This window comes from Gouania willdenowi, chromosome 21 (genome assembly GCF_900634775.1).
Source record: "Gouania willdenowi chromosome 21, fGouWil2.1, whole genome shotgun sequence".
NCBI classification, from domain to species: domain Eukaryota; kingdom Metazoa; phylum Chordata; class Actinopteri; order Blenniiformes; family Gobiesocidae; genus Gouania; species Gouania willdenowi.
In genome coordinates this window covers 3,109,961-3,132,757 of record NC_041064.1, presented here as the reverse complement: position 1 = coordinate 3,132,757, position 22,797 = coordinate 3,109,961, and the positions used below count along the sequence as shown (strand labels likewise).

At 37.1% G+C, this 22,797-nt stretch overlaps 1 protein-coding gene across 1 annotated transcript in view; it reads right to left on the bottom strand.

The window, feature by feature from the left end:
* The window catches only part of LOC114455067 (histone deacetylase 4-like), a 69,401-nt gene that overhangs the window by 9,601 nt on the left and 37,003 nt on the right, over window positions 1-22,797 (bottom strand). The window contains 7 exon segments of the mRNA XM_028436075.1: window positions 5,625-5,758; window positions 6,273-6,391; window positions 17,037-17,134; window positions 17,224-17,343; window positions 19,658-19,745; window positions 20,206-20,261; window positions 22,369-22,476. Of these exon segments, the coding sequence (XP_028291876.1) occupies window positions 5,625-5,758; window positions 6,273-6,391; window positions 17,037-17,134; window positions 17,224-17,343; window positions 19,658-19,745; window positions 20,206-20,261; window positions 22,369-22,476 (723 nt within the window).

The following is a 22,797-nucleotide window of genomic DNA, read 5'->3' as shown; positions in this document are numbered from 1 at the left end:
TCGAGTTAGAGGGAAGGATGCAAATCAATCTGGCTCTGGCCAGGTTAATTATTTTGTGCATATTTAATTTTTAGTGTTATTGGACTAATTATGTAGGTATTTATATTTTTCTGTCATTTAGTGTACTTTTTGTAATTTTGTGTAAGGTTTTTGGTAATTCAGTGTGTTTTGGCTGTCTTTTGTGCATTTTTGTTGTTTTACGTTTATTTTTCTGTCATTTTTGTGTGTTTTTAGAGTCATTTTGTGTAAGAGTTTTGTTCATCCATAGTATTTTGGCTGTCTTATTTGTGTTTTTGTCATTATTTTGTGAATCTTTTATTTTATTGAAGTGATTTTGTGGGAATCTATGTTTTTCTGTCATTTTCATGTTTCATGTTTATTTTCCTTTTGTGTATGGTTTTTGGTCATTCAGTATGCATTTGGCTATCTTTTTTGTTGTTGTGTGTGATTTTTCCTGTCGTTTTGTGTGTTTTTAGAATCGTTTTGTGTATTTATTTGTCCTTTTGTGTGGGGTCTGTACTTGGTCAAAAACTCTACATTCATTTTGAATTTGGGGAAATTTTGAGGAAAATTTGCCAGATTTTGGAAAAATTGAGAGTTCTTTAAACAATATGAGATATTAAAAATAACTGCCGTCATGTGACGTAAGAAGTGGAAAACTGAGCTCTGAAAAATATTGTAGATTTTAATTGAATTTTTGTATCTGGAGGGGTTGAGATCAGGTTGAGTTTTTAGTCTTTTTTATCTCAAGCAGGCCGAATATGATCTTCTAAAGGACCGGTTTTGGCCCCCAGGCCTTGAGTGTTAGTTGATGTTATATAAATATTCCTTCGTAGAATGACTAACAACTACATTTGACTTGTTCTTATAAGCAAAACAATCATTAACTTCATATAATGACAGCCACCACTGATATTATGATAAGACATATTCTGTATATATTTGAGTGAAAAAGTGCAGGTCCCTGAGATAAAACACCACCCTGGGTTCTTTCTAAATTCCTCTCTATAATTAGTGATCATTTCCTCCAGACCTAAAGGTAGAGCTGCTTAATAACAAACCTAAAATGATGGCTATGTTTCCTTTCAGTATCTGATCCCTGGACCCGGGCTGACCCTAGGATGGAGGTGTGAGGGTACATAACCACTCTCAGATGTGTGAGAGGGTGAAGGAGGTGCCCTATGGTGCCTCTGCAGAGGCTACTGAAACCCAAGAAGAAGAAGAAGAAGAAGAAGAACCCTCTGCTCCCGCTCAGTATTTATATGAAATCATGAGCTTGTCCTTCAAACAGAGTCTCAGCTTTGGAACCGACACTGAAAAGTCCTTCAGGCCCAGAAGTCTGAGCAGATGTATTGTAAGGAACAGTGATACTGGGCAACTCTAGGTAAACACTGTGATATCATTCTATTACACCTCTGACACACAGCTCTGCAGACAAACTTCTTTATGGTCATTCAGTGTGTGTTTGGCTGTCTTTTACATGTTTTTATGATTATATGTGTTTTATTTCTGTCATTTAGAGTGTATTATTCTGTCATTTTGTCTGGTCTTTCAGAGTGTTTTTTTGTGTTTTTTTTTTTTTTTTTTTTCATTTTTATTGTTTTTGGACGCATTTAATGGGTATTTGTATGTTTCTGTCATTTTGAGTGTTTTTGTTGTAGTTTTATGTTTGTGTCATTTAGTGTACATTTTTTGAGTGTTTTTTGGTCATTCACTGTGTGTTTGGCTGTCTTTTGTGTGTGTTTTTAGTAATTTTCTTTAAATATTGTGACGTTGGGCTGCAGCCAGGAGAACGTTATTCAATGTGTCTGTTTTGGACGTGTGTAACGTTAGTGGTTTTTAAACGCCCCGCTGAGCGCAGGATAATGACTTTAGCAGGTACACGTCTCCTCATTCTTCTGACAACCAAAGCCTCTGAGGGCGTGCATGTGCACGTGCACTCACCAGAAGTAACTCTCTGAACCCAACACAATGCACTTTAAAGTCTTTTTCACACTTCATAAACAATAAACTAACAGAGAGGATTAAAACACTACTTAAGGCTTAACTTAATGTTATTTGCACTTGTTTCTCTTCTTCACTCTCACACCTGCTTTATCACAAATCCCTTTCCTTTCCTCCGATTGGTTGATCTGCCTATTGTCATCAGTGGGTGAGCACTTCTGAATAAAGTTCTCCTGTCCAGTGGATTCACCTGTTTGTTGCCAAGTAGCTGCTCGTCTGCCAATGTCGCACACATCCATACACATCTACACACATTCAGCCTCTCACACAGAGTCTGAGCTGAAATATAAATACCACACACACACTAACACTCACCGTCCACGCCTGTTGTTTTCCAATAATGGTACAAAACACATTTCAATTTAATAAACTCCCTCACCCAGACATAGGTCACAAGCGCCCCCCCAAAGTAAATACACAAAACAACAACAAAAACACAGAAATATACAGAAATATACAGAAAATTAGTACAAAAACACACAAAATGACTCAAAATATAGGAAATGACAATAAAAACACACAAACCAAAAATAAATAGGACAACCATAACACACAAAACGATATTAAAAACATACAAAATAAGAACAAATGAACAAAATCACAAAAACACACGACAGGAAATACAGAAAATGACTCCAAAAAACACACAAAATGAGAGCAAAAACCTACAAAGTGAAAGAAAAACACACAAAACAACAACAAAAACATACAAAATGAAAAAAAGTATACAAAATGAACATAAAACATACAAAATGACAACAAAAGCAAGCAAAATGACAGATATATACAGAAAATGACTCCAAAAATACACAAAAGGACAACAAAAACATACAAAATGAAAAATAAAGATATAAAATTACTCTAAAAATATATAAATTTACAGAAATATGCAGAAAATTACTCCAAAACCACACATAACCACAACAAAAACATACAAAACAAAAGAAAAACACACAAAACAACCACAAAACACACAAAATGACATAAAATACATAAAAAGATAATTAAAACAATTCAAAATGACATCAAAAATACTGCTTTCTCTGCACAAAATGAAAGAAAAACCTCAAAAACAAGCAGTTTGAGTTTGGACTGAAACCTTCTTTCGTCCTCATTGGAGGAAGTTTCCCACATCCACACACAGCTTGGTGTCTAATGTCTATCCTGTGACCTGTGTGATGCTGACAGCAGAGACACGTTAGCATCCCGCTAAAGCTAAAGCTTTATAAGCGCTGATAAACTGCAGAGCAAAGGTGGCTTTAATCATTCCTGGGCCTTTCCTCCATGGCAGCTAAGCTAACCCTAGCATGCAGTAAAAACTCATGCTTGTTGACAGGTGTTACGCTACATTTGGTAAACGTGTCCTGGGACCATGTGCACGTAGCATCTGCTAATGCTGGCTACGCTGGATGTTTACATACAAAGGAGATGAATTCAATCTTAAAGATCAAGAGATGCTTGGTAGAAGAGGAAAGTTTGGATTCATAAATCTGGTTTCAGTTTTTGACCTTTTCCTTCCATCTTTGATCGTGGCTTAGATAATGGATCATTGAAACTTACGAAAATGAAACCATGTGAGCGGTTTTAGTGCAGCCATTAACAGTTTATAGACATCAGAAATGTGACCCTGATTATAAACGCTGCACTTTGGATTACATCAAAAACTAGAAAAACACTTCCAAACACAGCCATGTTTGAAATCTTAGGAGTTATTTTATTTCTTCTGGCAGAACGTTCACTGGAAAGTGACGACAGATCGTGAGATCGTGAAGGAATGACGGGTAAACTAAACTGTAATTAATGCACACGCCCAACGCCAAGTCACACAGCTGACAGTGTGTTGAACTCAAGGCCAGAACGCACCCAGACCAAGACAAGACCAAGACCTTTGGGAGTCCAGACTGAGTCAAGACCAAGATCATAAAACATTTCAAAACCATGAAGAAGTTGAACAGTTGAAGAGCATTAGTTTTCTTTCAGTTATATTTGACAGACAAAAACAAAGAACAACATGCTAAAGTCTGACAAATTTGTTCAACTAAATTCATGCAAAAAAAGAGAAAAGCCATCATATGTATTTAATAGCCACTGATGAGTCCAGAATGATTTTAAATATGTGAAAAAGGCCTAAAGTAAGTGTTTGTAGATGTCTGACATGTAAGACACTGGAAAACATTTCAGTGAGCTAACGCTAACGCTAACGCTAAATGTTGGAAGAAGAATCTTTTCTACCTTTTTTTTTAATTTATTCTTCTTTTCAATACTACTCATACTAACGTACTACTCATACTATACTAACGTACTACTCATACTATACTAACGTACTACTCATACAAACGTACTACTCATACTATACTAACGTACTACTCATACAAACGTACTACTCATACTATACTAACGTACTACTCATACAAACGTACTACTCATACTAACGTACTACTCATCCAAAGGTACTACTCATACTATACTAACGTACTACTCATCCAAACATACTACTCATCCAAAGGTACTACTCATCCAAAGGTACTACTCATACTATACTAACGTACTACTCATACTATACTAACGTACTACTCATACTATACTAACGTACTACTCATCCAAAGGTACTACTCGTACTATACTAACGTACTACTCATACTATACAAACGTACTACTCATACTATACTACCGTACTACTCATACTACCGTACTACTCATGCTAACATACTACTCATACTCATGAGTTTTTGTAAATAGGGCTCTTGTTTTGAAGTTAACAGGAAGTTTTGTCAGTAGCACAATAGAGGGTCTCTGAAAATCTCCAAAATGTTGCCATGAAATGTGTTTCCGCAAGTTTTATGGAAGAAATGAGCACATGTTGCCACAAAATACCCACTATAATTGAAAAAATGACTCCAAAAAGCTCTAAAGATGAAAAGATAATACAAAACATAAAATCACCCAAATAAAACACACAAAATTACAAAAATAAATAAATACCTACAAAGTGACTCCAAAAACCCTCAAAATGACAGATAACTACACAAATTACCAACAAAAACCCAATAAATATAACCAAAAGCACTAAAGATGAAAATAAAATACACAAAATAGCAACAAAACACACAACATGACTCCAAAAACAAGCAAATAACTCACAAAACACACTACAAAAACAAAAAAACCCCACAAAATTACAAAAAATATACACAAAATGACACAAAAAACCCACAAAATGACTACAAAAACTGCGTACATTAGATAGTATGGAAAGAATGTGTTTTTTGTCCTTGTAGGTTCAAAATGCATTTTGGGAAACTTAGAAGTATACTTCAGTGGGAATGCTCATCATAATTATAGTATATAGTAGATATATATATATATATATATAGTGTGTAGTGAGTGAGATGGTACTTTTTCCAGGTTTAGGGCGTAAAGTTTGATCTTAATGCTTCTGTGCACAGAGACAGTGTTAGACAGTGTGATGCTCCCAGCTTTGTGGGAATGACTGTGTCCTAGTGCACAAAGCCAGGAGCAGAAAAACATCCACCATCAGTGCCTGACCTCATAAAGGCTCCACCGAATGAATCACACACTTTGTCTGAACACTTTTGTTCGTATACTTGCTCACATCTTACCTCGTTGCCCAGCAGAGCAGATATGCAGGCTTCAGAGGCATCACATATGGCTGTGAGGTCGTGACCCCCCTCCAAGGCTAGAACCAGCCGCCCGCCTGCCAGAGCCATCAGCTCCCTGGTCAGGTAGCCAAAACCTTCAGCACAGGAAATGACAGAAAGCAGAGAGTGAGATCAGGGGCGGACTTCATCATTCAGACTGGAGCTTACTTTCACTTCCTGTTTGGATGAAAGTAAAAGTCAAAGTAAGGGGGTTGAAGGAGGGAGTGACTCCAATGACGGGGGAGAAAGGAGAGAGGGGGTGTTATGAGGATTTAGTGGCGGTTAGAAAAAAACCCTAAATATGCGGCAGGTTTAATTTTAATAAATGCAGCTTTGGGTTTGGTGTCCTTTGATGTTTCGCTGCTTTAAACGGAGGACGAGTGAAACTCTAATGCATGCATTCAGATTAACTTTACTTTACTGCTATAAGTCCTCGTTTAAGCTCCTATATCGCCCTCTTTGATGACTGAGACCTCCGCAATTATTTCAGATCAGCAGCGTGGCTTTAAAAAACACCTCCTGGCTGGATCGCCAACTTTTCCAACCTGGAAACACCAGCAGGAGAGAAGCTACGTCGAGCTAGTGTCGTCGCTCACTGTTAGCACTTACATTTGGCGGTCAGATTGTATCCACCAAGAGGTGAAGCGTGTCCTTCCACTGCATCAAAGCCAGACGATACCAGCACCACGTCAGGGGCAAACTCGTTAGCGATCGGCATCACCACCGTCCTGTGCAACAGAGGAAACGGTTTGGAACATTTAGGGTCAAAGATTTCTCATCAATATTGGCTCGCAACTCAATTTCTCACCCATACAAGACTTGGTTCATTTCCTAATGTTATTATTTTGATAATAATGATGTGAAACGGCTCGGCCATGTTGATATAACAGGCACAATGCACTTTTTAATGTTGCACCAGAGTTAGCCAACAGCAGATGCTAATTAGCTGTTGGCTAACTCTGGTGGCATGACTAATCAACATGTTTTGTCAGGGGCCACATGTGACCCTGAGTCAAATTTTGTATGGCTCTCAAAAGTAAATGTAGAAAAATATACAAAATGACAACATAAACACACAAAACAACACAAGTATAGAAAAATGACAGGAAAATATGACTTCTAAAGAACACAAAAATACAAAAAAATGACAAAAAAATACAAAATAAGTTTCAAAACACACAAAAATAAAGAAAATATACCATCTAATAACACAAAATGACAACACAATACACAAATTGACGGACAAAACAGACCAAACGACAACAAAAAAACACAAAATGGCTTTCGAAACACACAAAATGACAATGAAAATACTGAAACATAACACACAATTTACAAATGACTGCAAAAATACTAAATAAGTTCCAGAACACACAAAAATACAGAAATAACTCTAATAACACACAAATTGGCAGAAAAATATACCAAATGACAAATGCTAAATCTCCTCTTTTCCAGATATTGTCAGTTATCTGGATCAATGATAATGATCACGGTATCAGGATCATTCACACTTTAAAGGCTAGGAAGACATTTCTATCCTATTGATAACCACACAGTAGGGCACGCCCATTTTTAAAAATAAAAATTATGATGAAATGCAAAATGTTGAGGAACCAACCCAACATAACTGAGTCTTATTTCCTAAAGATCAGTCGATTATTAACAGAGATTTTTAAAATTTCGTCATTTTGGGGATTTTTCAAACTAATCCTGAATCAGTTTATTGATCTGAATCCCTTCCAAAATTGAATGGACTCAACCATTGCCTATAACAGGGGTGTCAAACTCATTTTAGTTAAAGGGCCAAATACGAACCTGTTTGATCACTAGTGGGACGCAGATTTTAGGCGGAAAAATGAACAATTTCTACATTAATGTGCCCAAGTTTGCACTTCCAGTAATAAATTAGACATGAAATATGTAACAATACCTAAACAATAAGTGACCGATACTTAAATGCCTTTAATTTATCAATTTTTTGACCACATTTTATTTAATTTGGATAGATTTTGTGGAATAATTTGAGAATAAATGCAAGATTTTAGAAAAATGTTGAGTTCTTTCAAACTGAATTAGTTTGTAATTCACACAATGATTCATGTTTTCGCTGTCATTTCTACTTCCTCTAACGGGCCAAATCAGATGCTCTGAAGGGCCTGATTTGGCGCCCGGGCCTTGAGTTTGACACATATAGCCTATAACGTCATCCTTGGTTAAAATACTTTGAACGTAATTGTATTAATAGAAATATTTGCTCCTTGGCAGAGGTAAATATCTAGTCTAGGTACAAACCCATGAATAAATAGAATTACAGGGAAAATGCTAAGCTAACGGCACATGATACATTTGTTGGCATGGCAACAAGGTCTGTTAATGAAGCTTAAGTTAATAAAACATTTCTAATCATGTGTTTTATAGAAAGTAGGAGTTCCAACGTGGACTTTTCGCTAAATGGTTTTTACTGCATTTCTGTTTCTTTTAAGGTTTTCACAGTAAACGTTGGTCTGCAGTGTGTGTGTGTGTGTGTGTGTGTGTGTGTGTGTGTGTGTGTGTGTGTGTGCGTGTGTGTGTGTGTGCGTGCGTGCGTGCGTGCACTTGGCAGGAAAAAGAACCACCTACACCTTTTGAAGTGGAGAGTTAGGAAATTTGAAGGCATGAAAAACACACTCTGCGTGTTTTATAAGTAAAACGGATGTAAGTGCACGTGTGTAGAGCGTGGAGCGCAGGCGATGGGTGTGGTCAGATGTTTGTGAGCAACATTCAGTGGTCACAGCTGCTGATTGGAGAGAAGGCGTCGCCACAAACAGGAAGACGACGTTGGTGATGCGTTTATGGTAAAATCATCACAAAAAAACATGGTTCATTAAGTTATGGGTTGACAAATTTGATGAGATTTATTAAAATTTGAAAAAATGATTTGAGTAGCTTAACAAAATAACTTGTAATATTAATAAATTCAGGATTAAGAGCCAAATTTGACAGTATTTTTGACATAATGTACGTCAGAGTGTCTGATTTCCTAAAGGTTTGTGTGCCCAGAAAGGCGCTGACACGTCAAGAAGGATTATGTCTGTCAAACGAGCAAAAATAACACCAGTGTTTTTACGCTATTTAAGCAGGTGTTGACTGTCACAGCTTTACTCACAGATGGCTGCAGGAGGAGGTGCTGACTCAGCTTTTTAGAATGAATAAATCAACAACATTTATTTTATTTATTTATTTATTTTATCTGCTTTTCTTCTTGTTTTCCTCAAAGCCATGTATTTGGTGTTTCTGCACATGCTCCGTGTTTAAATAGAACTGTCTTCACTTTGACGTTAGTAAATCTTATTCTAATTTAGGTGAACAAAGCACATGTGCAATGTACGTATTAGCATGTGCAATAATTCAGCACTCCTTATTTGTTATAGTAAATCAGATGTTAGTTAGTTTGCAAAAGGGCAGAAAATATTCCCATTGGAATCAATCACAAAACTTGATTTCAATGGGGATTTAAAATAGGCAATTTCAGGAATATTCAAATACTGTAAATAGGAATGATCTATTTGAATGAACTGGAAACTGGGAGTAACTTAAAAATAAGTGATGCTGATATTTTAGATAATGCTAAAATTTGTTTTACCAAGAATATGTAAGAAAAATTCCCGTTAATTCCCGTTAAGTCATATGTAAAGTTTCCAACTTTAAAAAATCCTGGAATTTTGCAACTCTAGTTGAAATGTTGTGTTTTTTATTATTTTTTTATATATATATAAATTGTACTAATATTTATGTTTGGATATTACTCCAAATCTCCAGCTAATTCCAATAATTAATTCCCGTGAAAAGTTAAGATTTTTGAATATTGCCAATCTCAAAGTTTGCACCCTTTTGTAACCTTATATATATTAGTATTTTGATATCTGACAAAATTATTGTTGAGCACTAAAGTTGTGCCAGTACTTTGAAATTGGACAAAATCTTTAGAATTTTGAGCAATAAATAAAGGACATAGGCAGAAGATGAAACTAGTTATTAATGACATAACATTTTGGGTCAGTGTATAGACTCCTATAAATTAGAGCCACAGAGAAATCTATCACTACTTGGGTCTATAACAGCAGAACAAGGATGGGTTCATAAATAGTGTGTGTCTGAGTCACTGTGGGACTGTGGTTCAGTGAGGGCCGGGGTACCACAGGGTTCTGTTGTAGGTCTCTGTACTTTACTGACCTCAGGAACACGGAGCTGCTGCCCAGCACTCAGAAGGACTAAAGGTTTTTCCATCTCGTGCTCACCACCAAATTACAACCCTGAGTAACGCACGCCAACCCCCACCACAACACAACGCTGGTGCGTACACACAGCTGTGTGAGGGCAGAGGGCGGAGCTAGCGGGTTCTCTTTTTTAGGGATTCCCAGACGCCAAGGATACACGGAGCGTGCGTCACTGCGTGCTCGCATCGATCTGGCAACGTTTAAGAGGAAAACGTCACAAAGAAAAATAAATACTGAGGGGGAAATAAAAGAAAGGAACTCAGGAGAAACAAGAATAATGGTATTAATGCCACTTTTAGAGAGACTAGAGTTCTACTACCTTTCATTTATTATTCCAATGATGAATAATAAATACAGCAAAGATGGGAAACGTTTATCAGCGTGGAGAACTTTTTGTTTGTGCATACTTTTGTTGTTTTCTTTGTGAGTTTTGGAGTTATTTTGTGGATTTTTGTTGTCGTTTGGTATATTTTTTGTTATTGGAGCAGTTTTAGGTATTTCTGAAACTTATATTGTGGATTTTTTTAAAAGTAATTCAATATTTCCAGTATTTTTGTCATCATTTTGTGTGTTTTGGAGCCTATTTTGTGTATTTTTGTAGTAATTTTGTACATTTTCTGCTTTTTTTGAGTCTCAAAAGCCATTGTGTGTATTTTTGTTGTCGTTTGGTATACTTTCCTGCCATTTTTGATGTTGTTCTATGTGATTTTATTGCCATTTTGTTTTTGGAGTTATTTTGTGTATTTTTGTCGTCAATTTGTGTGTTACTGAACCAATTTTCTGTATTTTTGTGTGTTTTGGAACTTATTTTGTATATTTTTGTTGCCATATTGTGTGTTTTTGAAAGCCCTTGTGTATATTTTTGTTGTAGTTAGTATATATTTCTGCAAATTGTCTGCGTGTATGTTGTTGTTCTATGTGTGTTTATTGTCAATTTGTGTGTTTTTTTGAGCCATTTTGTGTGTTTTTTTTTTTTTAATTTTCCAGTTATTTCTGTATATTTTTGTTGTTTTGTGCGTTTATGTTGTTGTCTTGTATATTTTCAGCATTTGCTTTTGAGGGCTGCACATTAAACTGAGGTTCCAGTTGCCTATGCCTGTTTTAGATACACAAACCTTCAGTTTCTCAACATCGTGCAAGTAAAACATCCCACAATAGATGAAGTGATCCGTGAGGCTGACAGAAACCAAAAAGTGGTCCTGATGTCATCAGAACCCGTGGAATAACACCCCCGACATTCAAAGAAATGACACAAAGCCACAGTAATCAATTAGTAGGCATAAGGCACAAGAGGAAACACGCGGTTTAGAGGAAGATTAAGCGTATGTGAATCACAGCCTGTGCACGTGTGATGGGAAAGACTTCTTAGTAATTAAAGGAGGTGAAGCTTTACGACTCAGCCCTGAGCCACAAGTCGTCCTTTTACTGCCAACAAGCAACGGTTCTGCTCAGGTTGGGTTTCACTGAGGATAAAACTATGAGGAGTAAACATTTAAAAATATAGAAACATAATGAAAACGTTAGAAAAACAAGGAATGTCAACCTGTACAATCTTCACTTTAAATTCCTATTTAAATAAGGGAAGTCTTTGAGAAAAACTGCAGGTTATTGGAATAATTGTGAAGTAGAGTTTCATTGAATTGAAGTATTTGGATGGGCTGAGATATCTACAATTAAATGAGTTGGTAAATCATGTTTTTTCTGTTATTTTTACACACGCGTTCACCAGAAATACAATGCAGTAAGCTAGAAATAGAGAGCTAGAACTCAGAAATACATTTCCACACAAATAAATACACAAACAAACAAATAAATAGATAAATACCAAAACTAAACCCTTATGTTCAGCTCAGATTGAACTGTTCTCTTAGTTAGTCCATCCAGCACAGGGTGGCGGTCATAATATTATGGCTGATCTGTGTATTCCAGCTTAAAACTGTATTTTTTTTATCAGATAAAGACATGGTGAAGGCCTCTTAGATCACTAAAAACTATTTGCTCAAAAAAGATGTAAAAGGTCCTGTAGACTAGGGGTTTTCAAACTTGAGGTAAGGACCCCATTTGGGGTCACAAGACACAGTGAGGGGGTCGCCAGATGCCTTCAAGAAACGCAGAATTTTTTAGTTTAAACAATTTTTTGCTAATTTTTACCTTTTTTCTGCAACTACACCAAACTCACCACATTTTAACCTATTTTCATCACTTTTTCTTGCCATATTTTTGCTCCTTTTAATGCATTTTTGCAACAATACTCCAATTTCTGACACTTCTCCATCACATTTCAATGCATTCTCTGCAAATTTTTTCTACTATCAAGACATTTTTTACACTTTACACCACTTTTCCTCCTAATATCACACATGTTGGCCTAATATTGTCACTTTTAACCTCTTTTCACCATCATTTATGCTTATTTTTGCCAATTTAACCACATACTTTTTTCTGCCACTTTTAAGCCAATATTGACACTTTGAACACTTTTCCTGTTTCTCTACTTTAAAACTTTTAACCAATTTCTGTGTTTTTTAAAATCCTATCTCACCACTTGCATGTGCATATGCGTAGAAGTGTTTTTACGTCATTCTTACTGTGATTTCTTGTGTTTGCCCCAAAAATCACTGAGAATACTGGGAACAAAGTAAAACAAAAATGGAGTCAAACCTTTTCTGGAGAAGAAACACAAGAAATCACAGTCTTCTATGCATCCGTCTACAGGACTCCACATCCCACAATGCAATGCAGCAAACTTTTCCAACAATGTCAATACGAGAGTGTTTAATGTGGAGATGAAAACTAACTTTCGAGTGTCAATTTTAACCTTTTACATCTTTTATTTTGGAGTAAATAATCTATGATTTATTGATCTATTTCTTTATCTGATAAGAGAAAAATGTATCGTTTTGCAGCTTTAATATTATATCGGCTGTGAAACATGACATTGTATTTGAATAATTACGCCTTATCATTTGTTGCACCAATCAGAAAGTCGTGGTCGTTGTTCTGTGTTTAATGTGACAAACCATGAGGAAAACCATCCCTCAGAAGCAAACAAACCATCACACACCAGCAGAGAAATGGTTAATAGCAGAGTTTAAAGGTTTCCCCCTTCGTTCATTAAAAAATGCAGGAAAAAGAGAGCGAGAGAATGAGAGAGAGAGACTAACAACACACGCACGTTTACACTTCAAAGCCCTGTCATCTGGGGCTGTGGAGGCCTGGTTTGAATTATACTTAATTCTCTTCCTCTCGTCTTTCCAAGTTCATGGCAAAAGTAAAAAAAAGAAAAACTGGGGGGGGGGGGTAAAGAGAGAGAGAGAGAGAGAGAGGCAGTGGGAGAGGGAGACGAAGCTTCTGGTTTTCATTAGGACCAATTTTCTTATCTTTTTTCTCTGTTCTTTGGGGAGGCTCAGAACTGATCCCCTGCAAATGCAACGTGGCACAGGCCAGAGGGACGGGACGGTGCACGGCACGCATCTCAGAGGGAGGGGGGGCGCGAGGACAGCGATATGAGAGCTCTGACAGCGCTGGTGTGATTTTAAACCGGTTTGTGTAGTGTAAACAGGTCAGTGTTGGTGTAAGTGGAGACTGGATCTGGTGGAAGAACGGGACATTTGGAGCAGTGGTTCTCAACCTTTTTAACCCCCAAAATAAAGGTTCCAGAGAACGGGGACCCCCACTGTAGCTGAAGATGGCTGAACACAGACATAAACATTCTAGAACAGTCATGTGGAGACAGGACCATCTATAAGGGGGAATAAAGGGGAGAGATTTTTGGGGTCCATCCATAAAGTCAGTAAAATGATGGTCCATTGTTCTATGAATCTGTGATAACCACATTTATTTATTCATCTGAATAATATCCAGGAACGTTTATTATTATTATAGTCATCTTAAAGATGGAAATCATTGTTTTAATCACAAATAAAATGAGTTAAAAGTGACCAAAAATGGTGGAAAAGGTGGTGAAATGAGTTTAAAAACAAAAAGTTGCAAATTAGAGTGGCAAAAACAGACAGAAAAAGTGGTAAAAATGGTTTAAAGTGTAGATATTGGCTTAAAAGTGGCAGAAGTGTGTGTGTGTCGGGGGGGGGGGGGTAAAGTAATTTAAAAAGTAGAAACAATTAGTTTAAACTGGCATATATAATGGGTGTGACGATACGTGAATGTGGTTAAATTGGCAAAAATATGGAGAAAAGTGGTTAAAAGTGACAATAAGGTGTCAACATATGTGACATTAGGTGGAAAAGAGGTGGAGTTTATAAGTGCCGTTTTAAATGTCCTGAAAAGGCATTGAAATTTGACGTAGAAGCAAAAATGCATCAAAAGGAGCAAAAATATGGCAGGAAAAAGTGTTCATGGAAGGTTAAAATATGGAATATTTGGTGTAGTTGGAGAAAAACTGTCAAATTTTGCAAAAATGGGCTGAAATAGTTCAAAAATGAAATATTCCTAGTTTCTTGAGCACATCTGGCTACCCCCTCCCAGTGTCACCTGACCCCAAGGTTGAGAAGCCCTGGTTTGGAGGATTCCCTGAGGTCTTTAAATGTAACCAGTAAAGTGGGACGTCCCCAGTAAACAGCGCTGATCACCTGCACAAACCCATTTCTCTCTCTCTTCCCGTTTTTGACTTTTTGTTGCCAATGAAGATACATTTTTTTTTTGACTAAAGCAGAACCTCGTGCACAGTGCACACAAACGGAGAAGCCAAAAAAATCCTAATCTACGATCTCTCGGATGCATGAACGCACCATTGCAGAAACAATCAACAGACTACTGTATGTGCGATTGGTTACAGATGCTGCTCTTAGTTATTGGGCTCAGCATACGTCAAATGATGTGAAGTATAAAGACAAAAAGTGACTTTAGGAAACATTCTCAAAGCTGAAAAAGGACGAGGACGTTGAACCTGTGAGCGTTCCCTGATTAGTTTATTAGCATCATCTGTAGGTGTGTGAGTTTTCATATTTCATCTCTTTCCTTTGGTTCCCATCAAACAGAGGACCACTGTTTACTCATTATTAATGTCTTAAATAAATAACGTTTCATTTATAAGTATCAGCATCGATGCCGATTAACTTAGTTACAATCATTCTACATCAATTAAGAAAAATGAAATCAGTTTTTTTTTCTTTTTAAATTAAAAAATACATTTAATTAGTAACCCCTACCACTTTCATTTTATTTCGTTCACACCGGACGCGTCACAAAATGTTTGCACGACCAGATTACAAACAAAGTTAATGGGATAGAAGCGGTAAGAGGCAAATTCTTCTCCCGTTGGGTGACGCGGTTTGATGCGCGCGGCAGGAGCGTTAGCCGTGGCATACGCGTTCCCACATCGCCGTGACATTCATCATTCGTCTGAAGTGAAAATATTGAACTCCAACGAATGCTTCGTGTGACGCGCAACCACGAAAGCCAATCAAAGTCCTTGTTGACAATGACGTCACGCCGTCAACACAGACACCGGACTTTTCACACATTTCAGTGTGGAGGAGACAATAACGGTGGTGGTGTGTGGCCGCCAGGAGCTCTACGACACGGTCAGTGCTCCTGAAGAAAGAGCGTTGGCTGCGTCGCTGGTTAACCTGGTGGTGAATCCAGGAACGCCGGCGTTAAGTGTTTTGACGACTCTTCAGCTTCCACAGACGGTAAAGAGCATTATTTTTACTCCTCCTTAGATAATGGTGAAAAGAAAGGAAGTCTGGTTGGCGGCGCTTTTATATTGACTTCAGACGTACATATGAAGCGAATACGGGGAAAACATTTTTCCATCCTTCGGAAGCTTTGGCACAGTGCCCACATCCCATGTCTGGTGTGAACGCAAGGACACTGTGGCAATAAAAAAAACAATATATATCTATATTTATTTTTTTTTTTTTTTAATTTTTGATGACTAGACATTTCAGGCGACCCCATTTTATTTCTAGGCAACCCTACATGGTGTCACGACCCCAAGGTTGAAAAACCCTGCTTTCACGGTAAGTGCTGCTAATGGTCACTTTATTTTTTTAATTCCAAATGAATTACAATTAATTGCACATTATTTCAAAATTTCATGCAAAAATCTGTTTTTTTTTCATCTAAATTCAGATTAAATTAATCTTTAATCAGTTTTCTATAACGTGTCTGAAGTAGTGAAAAGTGAAGTGATTAGCACCAAACATGAGCGACAGTTTGCAGTGTTTACTTCAGCAGTGGAACTGAATGATTTACGTGCCTGTCACCAGTGCACGTGCACACGCAGAGGTCAAAGGGGGGGCGGGGGCAGAGTTCTGGGGCGCATTAACAGGCTGAATGTGCTTCCGTGGGATTGCGTGCGGAGCGACGCGATAAGACACGAGTGCACGAGTCGAGCTCAGAACAGATGGACACTAAAAACCCAGAGTCATCTTCAAAGATCACGAGAACCATACACGTCCACTTCTTTCCAGCTGTTTCACACTGAAACGTGTTGGAAACGAGTGTGTGTCTGCGTAAAGCAGGGGTGTCAAACTCATTTTAGTTCAGGGGCCAAATACGGAGCAGTTTGATCTCAAGCGGGCCACAGATTTTATGTTGGAAAACGAATATATTCAATATTATTGTGTCCTAGTTTAAACTTATACGTATACATAAAATACTAAATATGTAAGAAACTGACCATATCCAAACAATAAGTCAGTCCCAATAAGATCTTCACTTAAAATTTCTGAGATTTTGTGAACAATTTCTATTAAATTAAGGGAAATAAATCAGAATTTGAGGACATTTTTAGGAATTTTGTAAGAATTTTGAGTTTTTTCAACTGTTTAACAATAAAAATGACTGTAATCGTGTGATATAAGTACCAGGAAAACTGTGAGCAAATGTAAATATTGTTCAGTTTCATTTACACAATGATGATCATGTTTTTTTTCTGTCATTTTCACTTTTATTGTACGAGGACCTACAGTATATATTCCAGTGCTTTGTTTAGTTCATTTCTGTTATTTTGATGTATATTTGTAGTCATTTTTGTTTAGTAATTTTATGTATGTTTTTCTGTGTTTACTTTGTGGCAGCACAAAATTATTGTATGATTTTGTACGATTTCAGTCACACTGTAAAACAGGAAGTGACATCATGGTCTTACCTGAAAGCAGCCAGATACTCTGCGTCACCCATGGGGGGCTCCAGTCCTCCTGTGAACGCCATGTTCACGTTAAATCCTTCACCTGCACCACTTCCCACCTACAAAAAAAGAAAGCAGAGGATTTTTAAAAACAGGTCTACGAACAAAATGTGGCCCCGCCCACCTCAGCTGCAGAGGCCCCGCCCACCTCGTCCGGTGCTCCGCTTCCCGGGAAGAAGTTCCCGTCGTCGTAGCGATGTAGAGACAAGTAGAGCACGTTGGGGTCGGCGTAGAAAGCCTGCTGGGTGCCGTTGCCATGGTGAACGTCCTAAAATAAAGAAGAAGAAGAAGAAGAAGGTGAGGAACTAATATTTTTACGCTATTTTCAAGAAACCGAAGAAAATGTTTTTAAATGTCACAATTTATTTTTCATTGAACTTTGATTCTAGATTCAAAATGAAATATTTTCTAAAGCATTTTTATGTAAAAGGTGAACACGTGTCAAATAGAAATAAACAATAAAGTTTTCATAAATTCATTATGAAATACTTTAAATGAACATTTAAAAATTTGATAAAAGAAAAATGAACTACAACAAACGAGAAGAAGAAGAAGAAGAAGAAGAAGAAGAAGAAGAAGAAGAATGTGAAATAGAAGAAGAAATTTTCTTCAATATATTAATATTTTATGGCTCATGAAGTGCGTAACAGTGGAAGTGGGAATTTTCCAAAATAAAACACCTGAAAATATAACTTCACTTTTTTATTTTTTGATTAAACCAATGACTTTTAACAAAATACATAGTTTAGTTTTATGCTCTGCGGTCTCTCCTGATTGGCTGTAAGAAACATGGTGGTTGTTTATTGATGTGGGGGGGGGCGGGGCTGTCGTTAACTGAAATAAAACAACATTCTGCGTATGAGCTGCATCAGAGACAGTCAGCAGGATTAAACTTCAATAGCAGCGTGTTTGCCAACCGCATGTCATCAATTAAATGACCTCATTCCCCCCAACACAGGAATGCTTTAATGCGCCGCTCGCAACAAACGCCGCTGACGGTTGGAGGCGTGGCTTAAAAGAAGGAGAACGGCGCGACAGACGCAGAGGAAATGAAAAAATGGCTCTTCAAAGGTTTTTGGGAAATGAGCGTGAGCGTCTGAGAACGAGGAGAAAACCTGCCTCAACGAACACGTAAAAAAGAGGAAAAATTTCTGATGCTGAGAACAGTAAAGATCTGATGCATATTTTTTATCCTTTTAATGCATTTTTGCTACATTATTCCCATTTCTGACACTTCTACATCACATTTCAATGTCTTTGCTGCACATTTTTTCCACTTTCAAGATATTTTCAGCACTTATAAACCCTTTCCACCACTTTTCCACCTAATGTCACATTTATTGACCCACTATAACATCTTTTCACCATATTTCATGCTTATTTCTGACATATTAAACCACATTCACAATTTGTCATGTCCATTATTTGCCAGTTTAAATCGTTCTAATACTGACACTTTGAGCCCTTTTTTTTTCACACCACTTTTTCTGTCCATTTTTGGCCACTCTAATTTGCAACTTTTACCATTTTGGGCACATTTTTGTTTATGTTTAACCTTTTTCTGCAACTACGCCAAACTTCCCATATTTGAACCTATTTTCATCACCTTTTCTTGCCATTTTTTTTTCCTTTTAATGCATTCTTGCTACATTACTCCCATTTCTGCCACTTATCAATGAAATTTCAATTTTCAATTTTCATTTTTTCCCCTTTCAATCCATTCTCAGCACTTATAAACCCTTTCCATCACTTTTCCACCTAATGTCACATATGTTGACCCATTACTGTCACTTTTAACCTCTTTTCATCATATTTTATGCTTAAAAAAATAGCCTAAAAAGGAACAAGGGAAATTTCCCAATTATTTTCAAATTAATAGTTAAATCTTTCCGAGTCCCCCCTGCAATGTGCTCCTGTACCCCTGGGGGTACATGTACCCCTGTTTGGGAACCACTGCGTATAGGCTAAGTTTCATCCTTTGATTTCAAATCTTTCTCTGAACCTCCCTCCATGAAGGTTTTATCATCCAGGAGAATCTCTCCTGCTCCAATGTGGCATATTTAATGATTCCATCACGTGTCCATAAATGACCAATGTTGGCTGTAAGAAGCAACTCCTTAGCTTTCAGACACTGGTAGAATTGTTCAGATAAAGCAAATATTAGCAGAGTGACCGTCTTTTAAATTAACGTGTTCCCAGAGATGTGTTCAAGGTCCCTGGGAAAACCCAAACAATTTGTAAAACCTTCCAGACGGACCTAAAAAAAAGGACACGTCACCATGGTCACCATATCTGATGGAAATCAAAGCGTGCACATCACCTTCTTCACTGATGTTATTAAAGCGTGTAGTGTCATCACAGAAGAGCCAAAGAAAACAAACTGAGGATCTTAAAAAGCGTCCAAAACAGAGATGATCTCATAACATGTTCCGTTAGTCTGAGTCTAATAATCCTGAGGCATCAGGAAACAAACCAGCAGTTTTCATTTATTCTAAACAACAGCTTTGAGCTAAGACCTTCTTCACACCGATCTGTTATGAGAGGTTCCCTCCAAAATAAGAGCGGTTACATGTGACACTCACCCAGTCCACAATGAGGATTTTACTGACGTTAAGTCTCTGCTGGAGGAGTTTGGCTGCTATGGCGACGGAGTTGAAATAACAGAAACCCCTGAGGAGAGAGGACAGTGTTAGCATAGCGTGCTAACGACGTCTCTAAGCAACGTTAAACTCAGTACTTTTTCGACAAACCAAAAGCCAGTTTGGATAAAACTGATTTACACTCTTTCCCTGTAATAATTAGGTTACCAACATTGATTTTATACATTTTCACATCGCTACATTATGACGGCGTATTAGGGCCACATTAAAATAAAATAAAAAATCTGTGCACTACGAGATTAAAGTCGTATCTTAATAAAATCGTAATTTTATGCTGTTAAAGTCATAATGTTTCAATAATAAAGTCATTGTTTTATGAGAATAATGTCGTATCTGAAATAAAGTGACAACTTTATTCTCATAAAATTGCAACTTAAGACAAAAGTCGACAACAGGTACATTTCAAAATAAACATAATAATGAAATAACCCAATGACGATATTAATACATCCTTTCTTTGTGTTTCTTACATGGGCGTGCTCTCCTCCGCGTGGTGTCCAGGTGGTCGAACTACAGCAAATCCATTCTGACAGAAAAACACAAAGATTTCACCTTAATAAAGTCACATAATTAATCCATTCAGACGTATCAGATTAACTCAAATTTCCATTTGTTTTCCAATCCAAGTATTTGTTTTATAACCATAGAATAATAATCACAACCATTAAAATCAAACTATTTATAGAGACATAGTTTCTGTGTTCTGTCACAATTTCACCATTTGATTCCGAATTTAAGTTTCAATTCAATTACAAACTGATTTTCAATTATTATTGATTAAATTCTTGATTATTGCTTGTTTTCACCATCACTCAGCTGCTGAATTGTTTGATTTATTATTTCAAAATTAGTTAAAACACTTAATCGCCTTTTTTATTTGGTGCTGAGTGTAGCATGGATTAATAAGGTAAGAAATACATTTTAGTACAGAAAATACAAATGTACGTTCACTACAAATTAGTTAAAAACATCACTTTAAACAAATTTGTTCACTATGACACTAAGATGTCATGTAATCCATTAGCTCCAGTTTAAAGTTATATAATTACATGAGTGAGGTCTGTGCTAGCATGGTATTAGCATGGTGTGCTAGTAGAATGTTATTAGTGTGTGGAATGCTGATGCTAAGCTAACACCAGGTGCTATGAGCTGCTCAGCAGGTGGCTGTAGTAGTGTGAAGGTAATAAAGTGGGCCTGTTAGCATTAGCGTTAGCGACTCCTGCAGCGTTCAAACACAGACACATGAAGCCTGGCTACAGGGCACATCGTGACGGAGTGGGTGGGGGGGGGGGGAGGCGTCTGTCTGTCTGTCTGTCTGGGTGGGGGTCCCTTTTCCTTTTCTAAGGCTGTGTGCATGCATAGGGTGACCATACGTCTGGTCTTTCCCAGACTTGTCCTCTTTTCACATCTTTCCCGTGCTGTCCAGGGATATTTTACAAATTAATGAAATTGTTTAGGTTTCCCAGGGACCTTGAACGCATCTCGGGGAACACGTTAATTAAAAAGTCCGTAACTCTGCTAATATTTGCTCTAACTGAGATATTACATTAGTTTTTGGAAGCTAACGCGTTGCTTTTTAAAACCACTGTGGTTTATTACGGTAATGTTACTCATACATGACGGAATCATTCACGATGACGCTTTGTTTTCATGAAATCGTCCAAAAGAAAGAGAGATAGAGTTGAAAAGAGACCAAATAGCGGTGGATTTAATTGAAAAGGTTATTTATTGAAGGATTATTTATGTAAACCTTGAGTTTTTTTGTGATAGTTTTACTTTCTAAAAGGAGATGTTTCTCATATTTTGAGACGGTTTATATGTGATTTTTCGAGGTCAAACTTATTTTAGTTCAGGGACCAAATACGGAGCAGTTTAATCTCAAGAAGGACACAGATTTTATGCTGATAATTTTATCATTATTGTTCCTTAGTTTACACTTCTACGTATACATAAAATACAAAACATGTAAGAAAATGACAATTTCCAAGCAATAAGTGAACAGGATCTTCTTTGATGTTGTGACCAATCTCTATTTAATTAAAGGAAATATTATGTAATAATTAGAGGAAAATTACAGGGTTTTGTAAGAAATTTTTCAACAGTTTAACATTAAAAATGACTGCAATCATGCAATATAAGCACCTGAGTTTCAATTACACAATGACTAATATTTTCTCTGTCTTTACTTTCTCCTGCGGGCCGAATTGGATGCTCTAAAGGGCCGAATTTGGCCCCCTGGCCTCGAGTTTCACAGTTAAGTACAGTAATGCATAATCAATAATAATAAATTAACTCGAGTCACCACTGACTTCAAATTTTTTAAACACTTTGTTGGAATTTTTAAACCTTGTTGACAATAACAACCTATTTATTTATGATATTGTGCGTTGACTGTACTTTAAAAAAAAAAAATCAAAACATGGTCGCTCAATGTTTTTCATCCAATGAAATGATGACTTTAATACCCACCCACGTGCACATGCTACTTCCTGTTTCTGTTGCTAGTTCCAGAACATTTGGTTGGACCTCCAGTGAAAGAATAATACAATTACACGCTCACACCCTGAAGCTCTTATACGAGCGATGATGATGATGATGATGATGATGATGATGATGTATGAAACCAAACCCACCTTCAGCTCTCCTGACGCCACTTTAAAAACCAGCTCCACCACGGAGCCCACGGCCAGACGAGCGGCGCTGGATGAATGCACCTCATTCCAAATGGTGTCGCTGTCCACCTGCCAACACACAAGCAGGGAAAAATGACCCATGTGATGTGTGATTTACAGGTTCTTATTGGACGAAGTGGGAAAGGAAAGAAATAGAAACGAGGGAAGAATGTGAACGGACGATGTGCACAAGTCGAGCTAATGAGCGAATTATTTAATATGAGGTGAAAAAAGTGAATGATTTACTGCAGCAGGTTTGTGTCACAATATATATAAACAATATATAATATACAATATATAATCCCATTCTTCCTGTGATAGAAAATAAACAAGATGACATTAAAAATGCACAAAAAAAAAAAACAACAAAATTACACAAATGACAATAAA